The sequence below is a fragment of the Trachurus japonicus genome, chromosome 9 (assembly GCF_045865225.1).
Source record: "Trachurus japonicus isolate A0001 chromosome 9, Traja_1.0".
NCBI classification, from domain to species: Eukaryota; Metazoa; Chordata; class Actinopteri; order Carangiformes; family Carangidae; genus Trachurus; species Trachurus japonicus.
This window is the reverse complement of record NC_140915.1, coordinates 32899505-32917788: the sequence shown is the minus strand read 5'-3', so window position 1 is coordinate 32917788 and position 18284 is coordinate 32899505. Positions and strand designations below refer to the sequence as shown.

The following is an 18284-nucleotide window of genomic DNA, read 5'->3' as shown; positions in this document are numbered from 1 at the left end:
CTTAGGCTGCATGGACAACCATTTATATTTAGGAGCAGCATCGTAATTTGGCACGCAGTGCGTTTGGCTGTGAACACGTCCAGGAAAGGGGCTGTTTTGCTATAACTGGATTGCAGTACAGACCTGTGGTTGGATTAAGTCAAAAAAAGTGACTATTTTTGGAGTTTTAATGTCTTTGGCAACTGGTGGATACTTATCACCTCCCTAGCTTGGAGGCAGGGAGGGTGGCTCACTCAGGCAAAACTTAGCCGCCATTGTTTACGCTGCACTTTACCTCCTGCAAGTTGAACCTTAAAGAAGTCCTCTCATGGCACCGCTTCAGTGAGCTAGAGGAGGTGATTTGCAGCTGACCTCTCAGTTTATCCCAGTGACTTCATTAAAACCTAGCAGGAGGTCTGACTGTGTCTAAAGTAGAAATATGTCAGCTCCCTCATTTGTCTTTCAGGCTGTCATGGTTACAACAAATCCTGTGTGCCACCTCTTGTACTGTACAAACAATCGCCCACTGTCATGGCTCAAACCCAAAGGTCATCTATCTTCTCTATTTGACACCTACCATGATAAAATGTATTGAACAGTGGATTGATGGAGTTGCCGACCTGTAAAAAAAAACGTGACGTGGCAGGTTCCAGTCAGTGAAGGTCAAAGCTCTGTGGAGGGGGTCTGAGTGACCTTGCACTCCTGATTGACGCCCTCTGAGCTCACCGCTGAGGTCATGCCATTCCCAGCTGACTCAGTCAGAGCAGAGATGCCGACATCTCGAGTTATGTGGCACAAAGCAGGTTTGATACCCAGACAAGGTGTTATCAAGGCTGCTGGAGGCCCACGCGCTTTCTCACGCCATTCAGCTGCGGTGTTGATTGGACCATGGCTCCACCGGTGATTTATGAGTCCTGTCTGAGTCCGGTTCAGTTTGAGAGGCCCGGAGGAGAGAAGAGGAGAAGAAAAAGGAGGGTGGGAGGCACTGGGGTCTGTAGTTAAACATTAATACATACATAAAAAGGCACGACACCTCCTCCCTGCCCTCTTCTTCCGTCAAACCATCACACCGATGGTATGAAGTGAATGAATGGAAAGACTGATTTCATGAGCAAAGTCGATTTATAGGGTCAAAACTGAAAGGATTTAAAAAACAGATTTTGACATGGGGTCCTGGCTTTACAGGCTTATAAAGCAGTGTGTTAGTTCGGTGGACGAGGCGAAGGGTGGAACAGGGTGGCAGCACTGGTAGAGCGCTGGTGGCCTCCACCTGTCCCTCAGTTCACCTTTATTTCATTTCATCTATGACGCAATGTAAAACTTGTGATCATTAACTTTAAAGAAATAGTTAGATATTTTATAATCTGCAGTGCTTTTTGGCAGAGTGTTTGAAAAGATGAAGATTGATATCACTCAAGGGAGCTATTTGTAAGTTTTGCTGGCGTTAGCTTTAACAGCTGTTTACATACCAATGTTGAAGAAACTTTGTGAGTTTAGCATTAAATGTCATTTCTTCATGAACTGCCTTCAGTTTTTGAAAGCAACAGTGTTAGGAGTGTTAACTCTGGTCTTCTTCTGCTAACCAGCTAGCCCGCCACAAGCCCCGTCACTGCCATCGGGCTTCCCTGAAGACGTAGCGCTGTTCAGAGAGTATATTATAACCTCTTGTCTTGTTAACACAATGATGGCTAAAGCTCTTGCCAAGCCACAATCACCACCACCCATTTCCTGCATGAAAAACCACATTCAGCAGCAGAAAAAACTTTCAAGTAGCTCCTTAAAATCTGTACGTCAAATATGAAATCACAGCTAGCCTTCAAGTAAGCTTAGCTTACCTTTACAGTAACACTTTAAGTAGAAGGAAACAGCAAGTAGAAAGCTCTACCCCACAAGCAGCTTTAAATCTCATTTTTTCACATGTCACTTCTACAATTTCATTCACTTTATTCAGACAATACACAATTTTATCAGGGGCTATGTGCTGGATTTCTTCTTGGCTCAATCTGAGTTAGAGTTCCCAAAATGTCAAACTCCTCTTACGTCTTCTTTTCAACACTGTTAATATAAATTTAGCATATTCAATAATATTTTTACAGATTGAAAACAGAGTATTGAATTGATTAAATTACCTCAGTTGATCTTATCATGAGCTAAACTATCAGTTAAAATATGACTGGACAGAAAAAAACCTCTACTGACTAAGTTCTCTGTTGTGTTTTATCTATCGGGTCCCTCCCATAATTTAAAGAACATGAGGGAGGGTTTGTGGGAAATGAGTGAAGAGGTCAGGGGCAGAGAGGGGAACTGGATGGCCTTTGTTTACACAGTTGTCTAGACTTGTCGGAGCTTCCTATACGTGTGTGGACTAATGGATTAATTGTTCCGCCGCTTTGAAAATACACACGCAAAGGTTACTTCACATTTTCTGATACCCCTTACGCTTAATCTTTTAATCATGTGTGCCGGTGCTGGTATCAGTTCTCTCTGCCACAATAACTGCTATTTATTTTGCCAGTCTTTTTATAACTCCTAGCACACGCCCAGCTCAAACCTTGTGGGTAAAAGCTCTCCTCCTTTCCTCCTTTTCTCTCTCTCTCTCTCTCTCTCTCTCTCTCTCTCTCTCTCTCTCTTCTCTCCCTCAGCCACCCACGCCCATCCATACACACACATACAAACAGGGACTGTGTGAGCCAACATACTGATCAATCGCAGATGGCGGTCTGGCTATTGCTATGCCTCTCTTGCTAAGAGATTTAGAGTCCCTTTCTTCAGCTCCTCCCATTGAGAGCCCCCCAACACCCAACCCCCATCCTCCCACCCACCTTTTTCAGCACTCCAACCTCACGACCACCACCTCCTGTTAGATGCTGACCAAAGCAGAGCTTAAGCCCAGAGGAAAGGAGAAGACCCTGCTGATTCGTTCTATACGAGTGTTTCTATTGGCTTAGATAAGGGTATATTGGACATAATGTTCAGCTATTTTAAAGCAGAAGTAAGCGATCCGGTGGTTTTGGCTAACTTCTTGTCAGCTGATGGAGTTAGCAGCCCCCGCCCTCGTCCCTACGTCACCACATTCACGCGCAGAGAGGACCGCCCCTTTATGCCGTTCTCTCTCCTCATTGGATAAAGGTTGTAGGATACAAGGAAAGTTTTCTCCTCGGCTTGAGTGACTGACAGACCCATGTTTCAGACCAAACACTATATATAATTGCTGTCGGAAGATATAACTATTTAAGACTAACTAAAACTAAAAATTCCGCTTACTTCTGCTTTAACAATTCAAGTGACTGGTTTTTGTGATATATAGGCATGTACAGGTTGTAAAATGATCACTGAACTAAATCAGCTTTAAGTTTTATATCAATACCTTTTTTATGTGGTTAATTTCCCATAATTCAACTTCGCACCAAAGGCTAAAAAATCTGCCCTCATCTTGCGAATGAAAGTGTCATGTTCCTGCAGAAACTGGCCAGAAACCAGTGGGCCCATATGAAAGCCCGTGAGAATTTAACACATGAATTCAAGCATGGAAGAACCTCTCCCATTGTCATGTGAGCTTAGTTCCAGAAGGAAGAGAGAAAGAAAGAAAGAAAAAAAAAACACAACGCTTTTCACGTTTGTTGTTTTGAACCATAGTAATAGTCACTGAACATCCACCACTTACCGTAACTAAAACAATCCTGTAACTTTTGGGGTTGTTTAATTGTCCCCAGTTTTCCTCACACCCTGAATGCCTATCAACACGTCTGGTTGTTTTCGGTGTCTACCTCAGAGACGGAGCTGAGACCACAGCTGCATGTCTTATTACATCTCCCCTGACGACATGATCTCACTCATGGCCAGTTGTGTTTTGCTGCATGGATTCAGATTGTTACTCCACATGCTGTACGTGGATCAGCTCAAGTCTGGCCCCTGATTGAAAAGCCCTGTTACAACAACCATGACATCTGTGCTCCATCACTGTGATATATATATCGACCTTAAGGTGGTTCAAGGGGAAGATTTTCTCAAACTGCATGTCAAAGTTTGAGCTGGTTGTTGTTTTTTTTTTGTAGACCTCTGGATTGAGTAATATTACACCATACCTTTCCCAGACATACTTCAATAATGTGTTTCCTTTCCTACATTTAACAGCAGTAGACGTAGTTTTGGGGAAATGCATGTATCTCCTGTCATACAGAACAGTGTAGCTTTTGTCAAAAGGCTGGCCAGTTGCAGTTGTTGACTCATATCACTTTAACCTACTGTAGACTTCCACAAAATATGACGGTAGCTTTAAATTACGTTTTATGATTGTGCAAAGTGTGACTGATGAGTTTCAGTGCTGTAATGGCTCAGCTGGCAGCTGCTCTGTTAAAAAATGATACCTATACCAAATACACAGTTGCAGTCCAAATGACACCCTGGCTCTCTGTGCTCTCAAATATTTGAAAAGTTTGAGGAAAAAAGGAGATTGCTCACTTCTTCGCTCACCCAATTGTGTAATGTGTGACTGCTTTTTAAATTTAGCACAAGCAAAGCCTTTATTTAGACTTCATTGCTCCTGAAATATGTCTGACTGCTCTTGTGGTTGCATATTGTTTTACCAGTGCTGGATGGAGTGAGTGGGTGAATGCAGGACTTTCTCATAAATTATATTTTAAATTTGAAAAAACAAAAACGAAAAATCTTAACTCAAAGTCCTCTCACAGACTTTTTCCACTGCATTGAACTACATGCTCTCAAATTCACATGAAAAGCACTCGGGAATACCAGTACATTGAGGGAAGTTTTAATGTTTCTGATTAAATATGAAGATACCACAGTATTTCAGATTCTTTCATTAAGAGCTAAAGGGAACTTTATCGTCCACTTTAACTGCAACAACATTTATATCTTCTATCAAGCACATGTTGACTTTTTACTGATGGATATTGTCACAGTACACGACAGTGGCCATTTAAAAAAGTGACTGAAATGTTACAATTTTCTGTGGAAGTTCTAAAGGCATCATCTTTGGCAGTGACTACAAAAAGCTGCATGCTAATGAGTTTGTATTACTTCAAAAGACAGCATCATTATTTCAGACTGTGTGTGTGAATGTGAAGCTGAAACAAGATGATGGGTGGTGTGTAGCTCACTCCATCTTTTCTTTATTTGTGCCTCGCTTTAGAAGCAGCTGTCAACAGCTAAGACTTAAATTGGCGTGGTGTTGCCCGTATCTTGGGATTTGCTGAGCCATATGTTGTCCGGCGTTTGCTGGAGCTACAGCTCGACCACAGCGAGGCTGCGGCTTCCAGCTATGCCAATCATAGGAGGACTGAAAGACACCAACAACAAATTGCAGGGTGCTGAACGTCATCTACGACTTAAATGCTCAAATGAGAGTGTTTATTTTAATCCCTCATCATTCTACCCAACAAGCTGAAAACAAAAAAGGATGGGGCCTGCTTTGGCTGTCATGTTGATTTTGAGGGTCATTTGTTCCCAATGACAACCAATTGGTGTGTTGGGCTAAGTGACTGATAGGGTTGTGTTTCTATTTGAAAGTCCTCCAGATACACCATTAAACATCTATTATGTAAACCGCGATCATATATCAAGTAATGATGATGACATGGCTGTTAGGGAGCATGGTGATTTACAGCGCTCTTATCCCCATGCAGCTGTTTCACCTGAAAGACTGACTGTTTATTTATCTGTTACATACATAGTTGTACACGGTTGAAATGTAAAATTATCTTGCTCCTTCACTGTGCAACAGTGAATAACAAACAGACAACCAGATTTGACAGCAGACAAATGCTGGTTAATCAAAGATTCATCAGATGCAACTGGAGTAGAAGGTAACTAAGGACACTGACTCTAAATCTGTACTCATGCACTTACTGTATTTCTGCACAAATTCCAACAGCAAATGTGTTTTACACGACACAACATTGATCAAGTTAATCAATTCTGTTTATCTTGCGATATTTGATAATAGATTACAATTCCTACATGAAGTGCTGTGGTTACCAGGTACTACAAAAGAAAATATGCATATTTGAAATTCACAGACATAAGAACCCAACCAATTTTTTACAGTAATGGAACTTTGATTCATTTTTGTGTCACTTCCTCTGTACTTTTAGCTGGAGTTTGAATTCAGGGCATAGAGTGAGCCACTGGTAAATCTAGAGATTAAAACAATTCATATTTTTTGAACTGCACTGTTCCCGGGGTGTCAGTGAGCTGTGTAGCTGATGCTGCACTGAATGAAACATCAAAGCAGCAGAATCACTGGTTATCTATGATTTATCTGCCTGTCTCTTCTCTGTTATCAGCCTGTCGTTCTGCATCACTCCCCTGTCACTCCACTATAGCGTTCGCTTGCTCTTCTTCCTTTTTCTGCGTCCGTTCTCCTTTCACCGCTCAAAGTGATTTCCAAGGCGGTGTTTGCTGGCCTTCTGTTGCTAATAAAGAGTTGGAGCACCAGCCGCAGTCTTGGCTGGTATAGATGCTGAGGCCTGGAGGCAACGGGGGGTAGGGGGGGGAACAACAGCATGTTCACAGAGCTGGGCCAGATCTCTGAGTGCATTTTAACACTTGCCAGTGACTTTCAGGTTTCCTGCACCTCTCGTCAGTCAGTGACTCAAAAAACACATGCTGTGTATACCGCAAACAGACAGTTGCTAGAGAGGAAGCATGGCAAGACGGCACTCCTTATATGTGTGATGGTCTGTTAGTTAATGTATATATTAGCTTGTGTCTGGTACATATCAGGGTTTGATGATGATGATGGATTGTTTCCCATGAGCCAGGGTTTACATTTTGGGCCTAATGTGGATAATTAGTCTTCCTTCATTGCACAGCAACATTAAAGGCTCAGCCATTGTCAAGAGCAAATATGACACTGTAAAGCAAGACTTACAAATGTGTGCCAGCTACAGTTTGTTTCTCTTCCATTTGCTTTCATTTAAAACACACAAAAAAAGTGACTTCTTAAAGCCCACGGGGGAGCAGTAAATTCACCCGTGGGTTTGCCTGCAGCTCCTCTAAGTTGGCCGTCGGCTTGTGATGACGGGCCGCATTTACTGCGCTCTCATGGCTCTTGGATCCGTCGTCCTGCCCGCTCTAATTGGCCAAACGAATATCCGTCCATTGTGTTCATCTTGAGGGTCACACTACACGATGACTAAAGAGCTGCATGTGTGAAACAGACAGAATGAGAGCAGCGATTTGGTTACACAATGAAGTCAACGTATTGTGTGATGCTTTGTAATATGAATCACTGAGCCTATGGGCCAGGAAACAGACAGCCTGACAGTCAGTTTCACTCTCACTCTCACTTTTTCCAGAAGGAAATAGTGCAGACACAGTCCATCTAATCATACACTTACCCAGTCTGAGAGTCAAGGCTCGGGGAGTGAGGAGAGGTGTGGAGTCTCTCCGTGTACACACAAGCAGCCAATGGAAGTGTTGTTTTCCTCAGATGACAGATTGAGGAGGGTAGTGGTTTGACCTGAAACCAGGGCCAAGCCCCAATTATTGCATTCTTGCACTGTAGCCATTAGCTCACTGTCTCTCGGGACTCCAAATCTCATATTATGGAATGACATGGAAAAAGTGATTTATAATCAAATAACGTTCTTAAAGACAGTAGGGATTTTCGCTCAGGGTAATAATCACCTTCACTAAGTGACGATCTGCGTCTTGTCTTTCCTTGTCTATGATCTCAGATCTCTTCAGTTGAAGTCTTTGTTTCCAGGGATTTAGGCACTGGTGAATCGTTTTTAATTTTGTACCATAATCAACATTAATGCAATCTGTATTCTGTGTGCAGGTTTTTTTTTTTTTTAACATGTATCTTTTAATAACATATCCAGATGTGATTCTGTGTTGAGTCTATCACTGGAAAATAAGCCAATGAACATTTTGAAAAGACTGCTGCTAATTGCTGTCTGAAAAATTCCATGCCGTCCTCTGGATCAAAGTAGATTTTCCAAATAGGTTGCTATTAGTTTTGGGAGAACAAAGCATGTAATTTAATGCGCCTGTACAGCCCACAAGCAAATCTTTTCCTATCTCACATACTTTTCTCCCGCAATTAAAAATCTCAATTTTATCCAACCTTTCTTTTTCAGACTAAAGAACAGCAGGACCAAGTACTAAATCAGAGCAATAAAGTCTTCCTCTACTGTGCCTTCTTGGACTACAGGTGGGTTTTTGTTAAATAACTTGAATAGCGTACATTTTAGTTATTCATTCAGTCACAGAGCCAGGGAGATTTTATCTTGATTGGTGAATATTCTTTGCTTGAGTCTTTCAGGCTGTAAATCATAAGAAATCGTTTGGAAATGGTGCATTTCCCTTTTCTCCTTCAATTGAAAAACATCCAGTGTTTCACGTGTTGCTGTTTCAGCCATATCTTGATCAACAGTCTGTGAAAATCTGGAGATCTGATAAATTGAGCCAAAACTCTATTTAGAAAGCATAGATCATTTTAAAAGGGAGTGTGTTTTAGTTGGATTCAAAGGTTTGCTCTCTTTACTCCTCTCTGCCCTGAAACTCAAGAAAAATGTGAATTATTAGATTGTCCTGTCAGACTGCCCTGGTAAATTTAGCACACAAATGTCTCTGTGTGCCTCCCACAGTGGATCGTGTTGTGTGATCTCTGCCAGCTGTGTTCCTATAAAACCTTGTCTAGTTTCTCTGTGTATTGCATTTTGCTCTTTGTGCAAAAACCATGATACATTTCTGAAAATGTTTTTTTCTATATTTTTATATTGTTGTGTTTTTCAGTTCAAAAGAGGGAGTGTGGTCAAACGAAGGTTGTGTGCGCTCAGATGGAAACTTAACGTACTCCGTATGTCTGTGCAACCACCTCACAAACTTCGCCATCCTTATGCAAGTGGTGCCCTTAAAGGTAAAACATTTTGTCTGCAGCTGAAATTGATAGTTTTGCATTTTTTCATGACTATGTGTAATATGTAATGTGAGACGATTTGCTCGTGATGATGAACCCACAAAGTACTGTAGGATCGATTGACTCAGCAGTTCAGGCACGCAGAGTATTTTAACTTCTTGCAGTTTATTGTTCTTGCTTTACTTCCCACGACTTTAAAGGTCTCATACTGTATGAAGTGACATTTCCATGTCTTTCTGTTCTTTTTGCTCTGTTTTAATACTGGGAAACTATGAAAGCGCTCAGTTCATGGAAAAACACACAGTCTGTACTCAAATGAGCCTTAAAACAACTCAGCAGGACTGCTGTAACTTTGTGATGTCACAGTGAAAACAGTCACTGCTTTTAGCCATGTCCCAGCCAAGTCCACATGGAGCCACCATCCAACTTGGGAGGATTTGATTCCTCTGAGTGTTCACCTGGAATCTGCTATCTTTTTACCCAGTTTCTCAGAAAACATCCACAACAGGCAGCTGTTTTATCTGTTTAATAAAATAGCAGAAACTGGCTGTTGAACATAGTGGAGCGTTAAGGTGCTTAACAGGAAAAGAAGAGGGAATGTTGCACTCACATTTACCAGGAAGTGAGAAAAAGGAGGCCATATATCTAGGGTGTAAAATAGGCAACTGTTTGCTAAAGGCCATTGACCATATCAACTTCATTTAAGGTCATAATATGTCAGCATTGTATTCATAGCTTGTTGAACTGCCCCCAAATGTCCAATAGAATTCATTATTTTAGGATTGTGGTTGACATTAGGACGTGTCAGAGAAGGAAAAGTTCAACCTTCAGTTGAGCTGCTTCAGCATCAGAGTCCTGGCCACCGCTGAGTTAAGAGAGCTGGATACGACACCAGCACTCAGACTTGCTGTGTCCCACTTGCAACTCACAGTTCTGTGGACCGAACAGTTTCCCCATAGAGCAACTTCATAAGACAGTAAATCATTTGAACCCATTGAGACTGAGACTTGAAAAACATGATTTATGTGCAGAATGTCATCCCAACATAAAGTCTATGACCTGAGTGGGAGCAATATTCATTTAAAAGAATGACTGCCATCTTTCAATCTAGTATCCAGCCCACGGTATTTTCCATGGCTCACTGGGACATTAGAGTAGAAGCAGTTGTAACACCTTTGCCTTATGCTGTGACAGGTCTGCTGAGAAAAATCCTTCCTGGGGATTTTCACAACAATGCTTTACCTTAAAGGGATAGTTCAACATTTTGGCAAATTGGCCCATTGCCATAATCGCTATAGTCATAGCAGTAGGGTCGTTAACTTTATTTGTCGGTGCAAGCTATTTTTAGAACAGCGGAGCGGAGCGGCAGGCTGCTCAGGGCTACGCTACAGAGGCTAAAGGAATTTCTTGGTTTCCCTCATCAAACTCATCAAATACAAAATCCCAAAACTCCAAAATGCTTTCATGGACAAGTTGTGACCTGCACAATCACCACGCTATGAGATAATAACGGAACGTTACGAAACGGAGCCATTTTCGAGGTAAATACAGAGTCTGCTTGCTAAAAAACTGTCCCTGAACGCAACGTGCATCAGCGGTTTTGCATGAATTTACCTATAAAACAAATCTGTCTCGTAACGTTCCGTTATTATCTCATAGCGTGGTGAATGTGCAGCTTACAACTTGTCCACAACATCGTTTTTGAGTTGTTGGGTTGTGTATTTGATGAGTTTGATGAGGGAAACCAAAAAATTCCCTTAGCCTCCATAGTATAGCCCTGAGCAGCCTGCCGCTCCGCTCCACCGTTCTAAAAATAGCTTACACTGACAATTAAAGGTAACTAACCTACTGCTATGACTATAGGGATTATGGCAATGGGCCAATTTGCCAAAATGTTGAACTATCCCTTTAAATCTGTTGTTTGGAATTTTTCAGAAAAGGTAAACTACCACCTAGTTCAGCTCCCTCTACATCAGCCATATTCATAAGAGGGCCTCTCATTCTGTGTCACAAAATAAGTAGATTTGTAGGAGCGTAATTGGACAGGAAGCAGTGGCTTACCACACAGTAACCCACCAACCAGAAGCCCCATAGCAGCCGCTGGACAGTTCCCTATCCCCCCTGTAAGCAGACCTACACAGTCACACTGTCGGTTTCACTGGTGGTTTTATACAGAAGAAGTCTGGACAACCATGATTAAGTGTGGTTCTTTTGGGTCGCTCCATAGGTCAGTGGTCTATTCCTTCAGGACCACAGTCTCAAGAATTGTTTCAAAACATCAGGGAAAACATTTATCCTTCTCTTCTCTTCTCTTCTCTTCTCTTCTCTTCTCTTCTCTTCTCTTCTCTTCTCTTCTCTTCTCTTCTCTTCTCTTCTCTTCTCTTTAAAACAACAATCCTATGTACACACATTCACCTCAGACTAAATCTTTCTTATCCACGATGAACACAATTCATATGAGTATGGTCAGCATCCATGATGGTTTCTTTAAATAGAAGACCTCTTATTGCAGCAGAGTGGCCCAGTGCAGTTTTTAAGGAGCAGAAGTCTATTTGATGCTATACTTTCCCTCAGTCAGTCTTTAATTAGTGGGCTGCCTTATCCCTCAGCTGCGAGGGAACATCCCACATATCCCTTTTCTGGAAGGCTGAGACTCCTCTGCCCTCGTAATGACAAGGCACATATGAAGACAGTTAATGGAGAATCAAACCCAAACCCTTAAAATAGCTGGAACTCCAAAACAGCATCAATGCACACGTCCATATGTAGCGGATATGTGCATATGGAGGGACACAGTATTTTTTTGCTTTTCCCAGAAGAATAAAAATAGTTTCACAACTGTATTTTAATATGTAGGCTATTTAAAATGTGCAGAAATTAATTCTTACTATTACAAAAAGCTGGCTTGTAATTCCATTGTTAGTCTTTCAGATTTAGCCTTCAAGGGTTTTATGACACTCACATGGTCGTTCCCAGACTGAGAAATACTAATGTGATTCGGTATTGTGTTCATCATCATCAACTCTGCAAGCCTCCTTGGAGTTTCTTGGCTAATGATACAAGCTGAATTAGACAATATAAACTCCAGCTTTTTGTGTGTGCTGGTGGCAATATATACCAAAAGGCAGAATAATCAATCAATCATTTTTAGATGTTTGTTGTCTTGTCTGTTGTTGATGGAGATTTTTCTCCCTCCACAGCTCACCACCGGCCACCAGGTGGCACTGTCAGCCATTGGTTACGTTGGCTGCTCAATCTCCATCTTCTGCCTTGCCATCACTCTGGTCACTTTTGCTGTCCTGTCGTGAGTACTAAATCAGTCAGAGTCATGCATAAGCTGTGTTAAACATATACAGCAATTTAATTTCATAAATCTACTGATCAACAACATGTACATATACAAGCACTGTATAACTGTATGTGTTCTTACCTTTTGTGTACCAAGTGTGTTCTGTTACCAAGTCACTAAGTTAATGTGATGTCATCTTTATGTTGCTGTGCAGGTCAGTGAGTACCATCCGTAACCAACGCTACCACATCCACGCCAACCTGTCCTTCGCCATCCTGGTGGCTGAGATCTTACTGCTCATCAGCGCTAGCTTCGACCCGGGCACGGTAGATACATACAGTAGTGCATACATTGCAAAAACTCAAATGTCTTACCAAGAATATTTGTCTTATTTCTAGTCAAAACAAATCTCACTATACTTAAAATAAGACTCATCACATAAAAAGTAGCTTGTTTTTAGCCACTTTTTTACTTCTTTCAAGCATATTTTCACTTGAAAAAGGTAGAAAAATCTGATAGTGGAGCAAGTTTTTCTTTCTTTGTTACAAGCACAAAAAACTTGCTTTCACTGGCAGATTTTTCTACTTATTTCAAGTGAAGATTTGTTTGAAACAAGTGAAAATTATCTAAAAACACGTTAATTTTTAAGTGATGAGTCTTATTTTAAGTGGAAAGAGATTAGTTTTGACTAGAAATGAGACATTTTGACAAGAAATAAGGAAAATATTCTTGGAAAGATTTTGAGTTTTGCAGTGTATTGTGTTGTTGATTCTATTAATCTTGTGATTATAACAATAAATGCTGAGGAAGATGATGTATGAAGTGAACTATGGTGTGAAAAAAATCCTGAATGGAAGATAACCACAACAAAATGAAAACAGAACAGACTAAAGTTAGATTTTGTCCCCTGTCCCAGCTGCCTTGTAAGGTGATGGCTATCCTGCTCCACTTCTTCTTTCTGAGCGCGTTCGCCTGGATGCTGGTGGAGGGCCTGCACCTCTACAGTATGGTGGTCAAGGTGTTCGGCTCTGAAATGAGCAAACACTTCTACTACTATGGCATCGGCTGGGGTAGGTGTGCTCAGAAAGATACCAGTGTTACTTGTATAATGTATTCCTTGTGTGATTTTGTGTGTGCGCACGCATGTGTGTGTGTTTCATTTCCCTGCTTTTTGTAGTATGCCATCTCATTTAACTGTCCCAGTTTTATGCCTCCACCTTATGCCAGGCCATTACTGTAAATATGATTTCAGTATTTTTTTTTTGATTCACCATGCTGGTCAAATATTATTTGTGGCAAGTAAATAACTCTGACCCTGCTCTGGGGTCTGAATCTGCTTTGAGTTACAACATTCCAGCATAACAACCGGCTCTGCTGATCTCAGTGAAGTGGAGTTGATGGACAGATAAAAAGAACCTGGGACATACGTATACTGTCTTTGGCTGCTGGGGAATGCATAGTCTCTCCTTCACATGCTGAACCCATTAGTGGAAAAACGATCCCTTTTTATTACTTCCTTTCTTCTAGCCAGAGTAATTTTTCATTTTGTGTGGCCAACTGCAAATTATGTGCTGGAGACTTGTTTGACAGAAGTATAGCTGTTATACATAAAAAAAGTAAATACTCGTTTTATAATGAATTGCTGCTTCTATTAGCTGTGATAAGGTCTGTTGACTACTTTTCCTGTCTCAAAGTAGAGGCTTCCTCGCAGCGCAGAGTGCTACAAACCAAACCAAAAGATCAAGGCACTAGAATGAGAAGAGTGATTTTCATGGAAATGAGCAATTAGCAGCACAGCAGATAAATAAAACCGCCGTCCTTCCATGGGTGGAGTTTACCATGTGTCATAGTGTTTAACAAGGCCACAAGCCTGTTTGTTAAAATTCACTGAGGCATATGTTCGGATGACACAACCATTTTGTAATTACTGCACTGTACAGTTTAAATCTGTACGTCAAAAGCTTTTAGGCCTGCAAGGCTGGTTTTAGATGATTCCCAAATCACTTTTGTTATTTCCAGTGCTGCTGATCTAAGAGAGTATTTCTAAATTGTGTTGATCACCAGCCATGTAATCTGGGCAACAGCTTTGGACTCAGATCCACAGGGTCCTCAGGTTTGGTGTATGATTTGATTCGATGTGATTGAATCCACCCTGTGGAGTTTCTGAACACAAGCAGCGGTATGGAGTGATATTTTGGGGAACGGGGTCAGATGTTTGTAATGTCCACTTGTGGGTAAAAGGATAACACACATTCTTGCCACTTGTTTTTGTGCGGGTTTGTTCGTCAGTGGTGACAAAGATGAATGTGATCAAGCAAACATGGATATGAGAAATGCAGAATTTAGAATTTATTTTTTAAAATGTTGTGCTCATGTTACATGTTGCAAAGTATGTTTGTTTGTTTTTTTGTTCATGGACATTTTCAATTCATACATTATTGACAAAATTATAATTCATGCATGGAAAGGAGCAGGATGTTGAAATAATAATGTTTGTAGCATTTATATGATAGTGTACAAATAAACTAAAAATCACAGCAAATAATGAAGCTGCCAAGATATTTTCTGTAGGCAAAGTATCTGATTGGTCCTGGAACACAACAGGATACATACACAGTGTAAGCAGAAGAGGAGAATGATTTCCTGCTTTCCACAGTTTCTCATTGAAAGGTATTCAGGAGTACTATGTGACATTGTTGATTGGTAACATGTGTTTGTTTGCTTTGATTGTCATCAGGCTCTCCATTGGTTATATGTGTGGTGTCCATTACATCAGCTCTGGGCAGTTATGGCGAGGTTGACAAGTAAGTCTGATCTGCACTTTACCAAAAAAAAAAAAATCTTTGGAATTGTACATAGAATTTATTTTACTCTATTAAAACTCAGTGGCATTGTGAAAGAATTACATCACCTGTGGAAATAACTGGAAACAACTGCGTCGTTAATGTTATTCCAATGCCTTTAGGTCAGCATTTACAACCTATGTCATTCCACATTTACATTACAGCATTGTTGCATTTTTTCTCGGAAGGGAAAGCAGTCTGATTTTTCACTTTACCTTTTCACTTCTTGCTTTCTCAGCTGTTGGTTGTCAATAAAGAACGGAGCCATCTGGGCGTTTGTGGCACCTGCTCTCTTTGTCATTGTGGTGAGGAATCTGCAGAAATCAGCATTTTTTAACATTTGGAAACAGTTTCACCTCTATTAATGCAAGATTTTATTCTATTCAACGAGGAATCACACAAAGTCTCATCTCCTGCTTCTCTATGTTAATTGTATTCAGGTGAACATTGGCATCCTGATATCTGTGACCAGGATAATATCTCGAATCAGTGGAGAGAATTACAAGGTTCATGGAGATGCCAATGCAGTCAAGTGAGTTAAAAAAAAAATTCCAGACCAAACCTATTTTAATATTGTCCTTTTTATTGAAAGCTGATTATATAATGACTTTGTTTCCAGGCTGACGGTAAAGGCAGTAGCTGTGCTCCTGCCCATACTCGGCATTTCCTGGATCTTTGGCGTCCTCGCTGTCAACACACACTCTTTGCCATTCCTATATATCTTTGCTGTGTTCAACTCATTACAAGTAAGTCCTTCACCACAGGATCTTTTTTTTCTTTCTAAAATTATCATCAAGGATTTTTTTTCCAAAAATTTATATTTTATCCTTCTTTTTTTTTAGGGTTTTTTTGTTTTCTTATTTCACTGTCTTCTCAACTCTGAGGTAAGTAATTCTCTACACTAATTCTGTTGAAGCTTTAGTGTACCAAACACTTTGGCTAGAAGTACCTGCTTAATGTGAAGTAAATGCAAATGTAATGGCAAAGGTACAGATGCTGTAAAATGTGTTAAAGCCCTCTGTGCCATTTGTCACCATTATCTGTCCTGCCTTTACTTGTCTCTGTAGGTCAGAGCTGCTTTCAAGCACAAAACCAAGGTGTGGTCTCTGACCAGCAGCTCCATCCGAAACATCAATGTGAAGCCATTCAATTCTGACATTGTGAGTGCTGCTGCTTCGGGTTAACAACAAAAAAAAGCCATTCTCCTCTCGATGGCCTGTGTCTAACTCTCTCCCTTCTTTCCCATCTCCAAATCTAGATGAATGGAAACAAGGAGGGCGTCACTCCCACCAAAATGAACACATGGGACAAAAGCACCAACTCAGCCAATCGTATCGACCTCTCCGCAGTGTAGAGCCACAGATCACCATTTCTGTCGATGGCAGAAGAGCGATCTGAAGCTCAGTAGTGTAGAACAACAAACACTGGCCAGAGTATTCTCCCACTATGTTATATAATGTATTGGATTCTCATCCACCAAAGGGAAAGTGATGCCAAATGAGGTGTTGTGGGGCTGAATAATAACTTTGCATTTAAAGACAAACAGACTCCAAGGACTGTGCACGATTACTGTCTCATAAAAACATATTGTGTTCCCAAATTCAAGAGCAGGGATCTCTGAGGAGAAGGTTAGTGAAGTGACAGAGAGTCTTAAGATCCATGAGTGCAGGGTCCGGTAACAACGCTCTCTGTCTCTCGGTTTGTCTGTTGCCTGGCTCTTGTGTGTATTTCCGTATATTTACTGGTTGGCCAGAGTTTATTTAAGGGAATAGGTCATTTAGGAAATTCTTGCATTTACTTTCTTGCTGAGAGTTACATGTGAAGACTGATACCTCTGTATGGTAATTACTGTCAGCTCAGCAGCTAGTTCTCTAAACTTAGCACAAAGGGCGAATACAGCCAGTCTGGCATTTTCCTGAGGTAACAAAATCTGCCTACCACCACTAAAGCTCAGTAATTAAGATGCAATATTGCTTTTGTTTGATCTGTACAAAAAGTAAACAGTGGTAAAAACAATATGTGGTTTGTGCCTCATGTGCCAGACTGGATGATTCTCTCTTTGTTAAACTAAGCTAACATGATCTGATGATGGCAATAGCTTCATATTCAGCGTTCATCTTTTACTCTTAGTAGGAAAGCAAATGAACCATTTTTTTTTCTAAAATGCCAAACAGTGTCTTTAAATCACAGTGAAATTTTTACATGTCATAGCTACACAGTAAGATAATGTGATTGCATCTGCCTTAATTTACTTGTAGAAAATGTAACATTAGATTTTTTTGATGATGAATATTTTCAGGGTTAATTTTAATACAAATGTATAACCCAAAAAAGACCAAGGGAAGAGATATATTTTCCTTAAATATAGTGTTAGATTTGTTACTTAACAACATAATGGTTTCACCAGCTGTAAACAGTAACCACAAAGACACATTTTATCGTTTTACCTGGATGGATTTCCCCAAGAATCACCTGATCCATACAGCTTTAATCCAAATGTGGGGATGGCACAACCTTATATTATGTTGTTCTGTTCCCATGGATGAAGCAGTAGCAGTGAATTAGATCCTATGTTATTCTGGTGTAATGTATTTATTTATTTTGTGAGTTCTGAGTTTTCTATCATGTCTCTTTTCAAGTGTCACAGCTCAATCAGTGTGTTCTCATGTTAGATTCTGTGTATTTGTGTGTTTTCTCTCCTGAAATGAACTGACTGTTATATTTGCAGTACCTCACATCTTAGTAAGCTGCAGTATCTTATGCTTTTTTTCTTTTTTTTTTTTAAAGAATAGTGAATACTGGTTGTGTTTTGGACAAAATTCTGTGAAGTTTTATGGCATATTTAGTTATTTCTGTTGCTAATTTCTTTTACATTTTCTGTACAATTACATACAATAAAATATGAAATACGTTTTGCAGCGGTAGGACTCAATTAGGTTGTTGCTTTTTTTTTCTTAACATACTGTGAGAAGGGAGAGCGATGGCATGTTTTAAAATGTCATTGATCTTACACTGTACCAAGATGAAGTTTCCTAAAACAGGATTTACTGTAGATCACTCTGCGCTCACTTTTTTTTTTTTTTTTTTTTTTTTACGTCAGATGAAATATTTCAATATTTCTAAGCTTGTACATGGCCTTCAATGACTGATTTCTTATGGTACTATGGTTTGTGCTTTTAGGTATCTTTATTAAAAAATGTTTATGACAATGAATCAGTGTTGTCTTTCTTTGATCACAATACTGTAAATAAGATTAGGCTATTACTCATACATTTTTAGTGAGGAT

General features: G+C 40.3%; 1 protein-coding gene across 2 annotated transcripts in view; it reads left to right on the top strand.

Moving 5' to 3' along the window:
* The window catches only part of adgrd1 (adhesion G protein-coupled receptor D1), a 31454-nt gene extending 13243 nt beyond the window's left edge, over positions 1–18211 (top strand). Inside the window, exons 14-25 of one of the 2 annotated variants that reach the window (XM_085787476.1) lie at positions 8085–8158; positions 8743–8866; positions 12067–12170; positions 12370–12481; positions 13072–13225; positions 14893–14959; positions 15237–15303; positions 15439–15530; positions 15618–15744; positions 15841–15882; positions 16066–16158; positions 16257–18211. In XM_085787476.1, the coding sequence (XP_085643602.1) occupies positions 8085–8158; positions 8743–8866; positions 12067–12170; positions 12370–12481; positions 13072–13225; positions 14893–14959; positions 15237–15303; positions 15439–15530; positions 15618–15744; positions 15841–15882; positions 16066–16158; positions 16257–16352 (1152 nt within the window). In that variant the 3' untranslated portion in view covers positions 16353–18211. The remainder of the gene's footprint in view (positions 1–8084; positions 8159–8742; positions 8867–12066; positions 12171–12369; positions 12482–13071; positions 13226–14892; positions 14960–15236; positions 15304–15438; positions 15531–15617; positions 15745–15840; positions 15883–16065; positions 16159–16256) is intronic. The other variant, XM_085787475.1, reaches the window with a different exon arrangement.
* Positions 18212–18284: the final 73 nt, after the last annotated feature.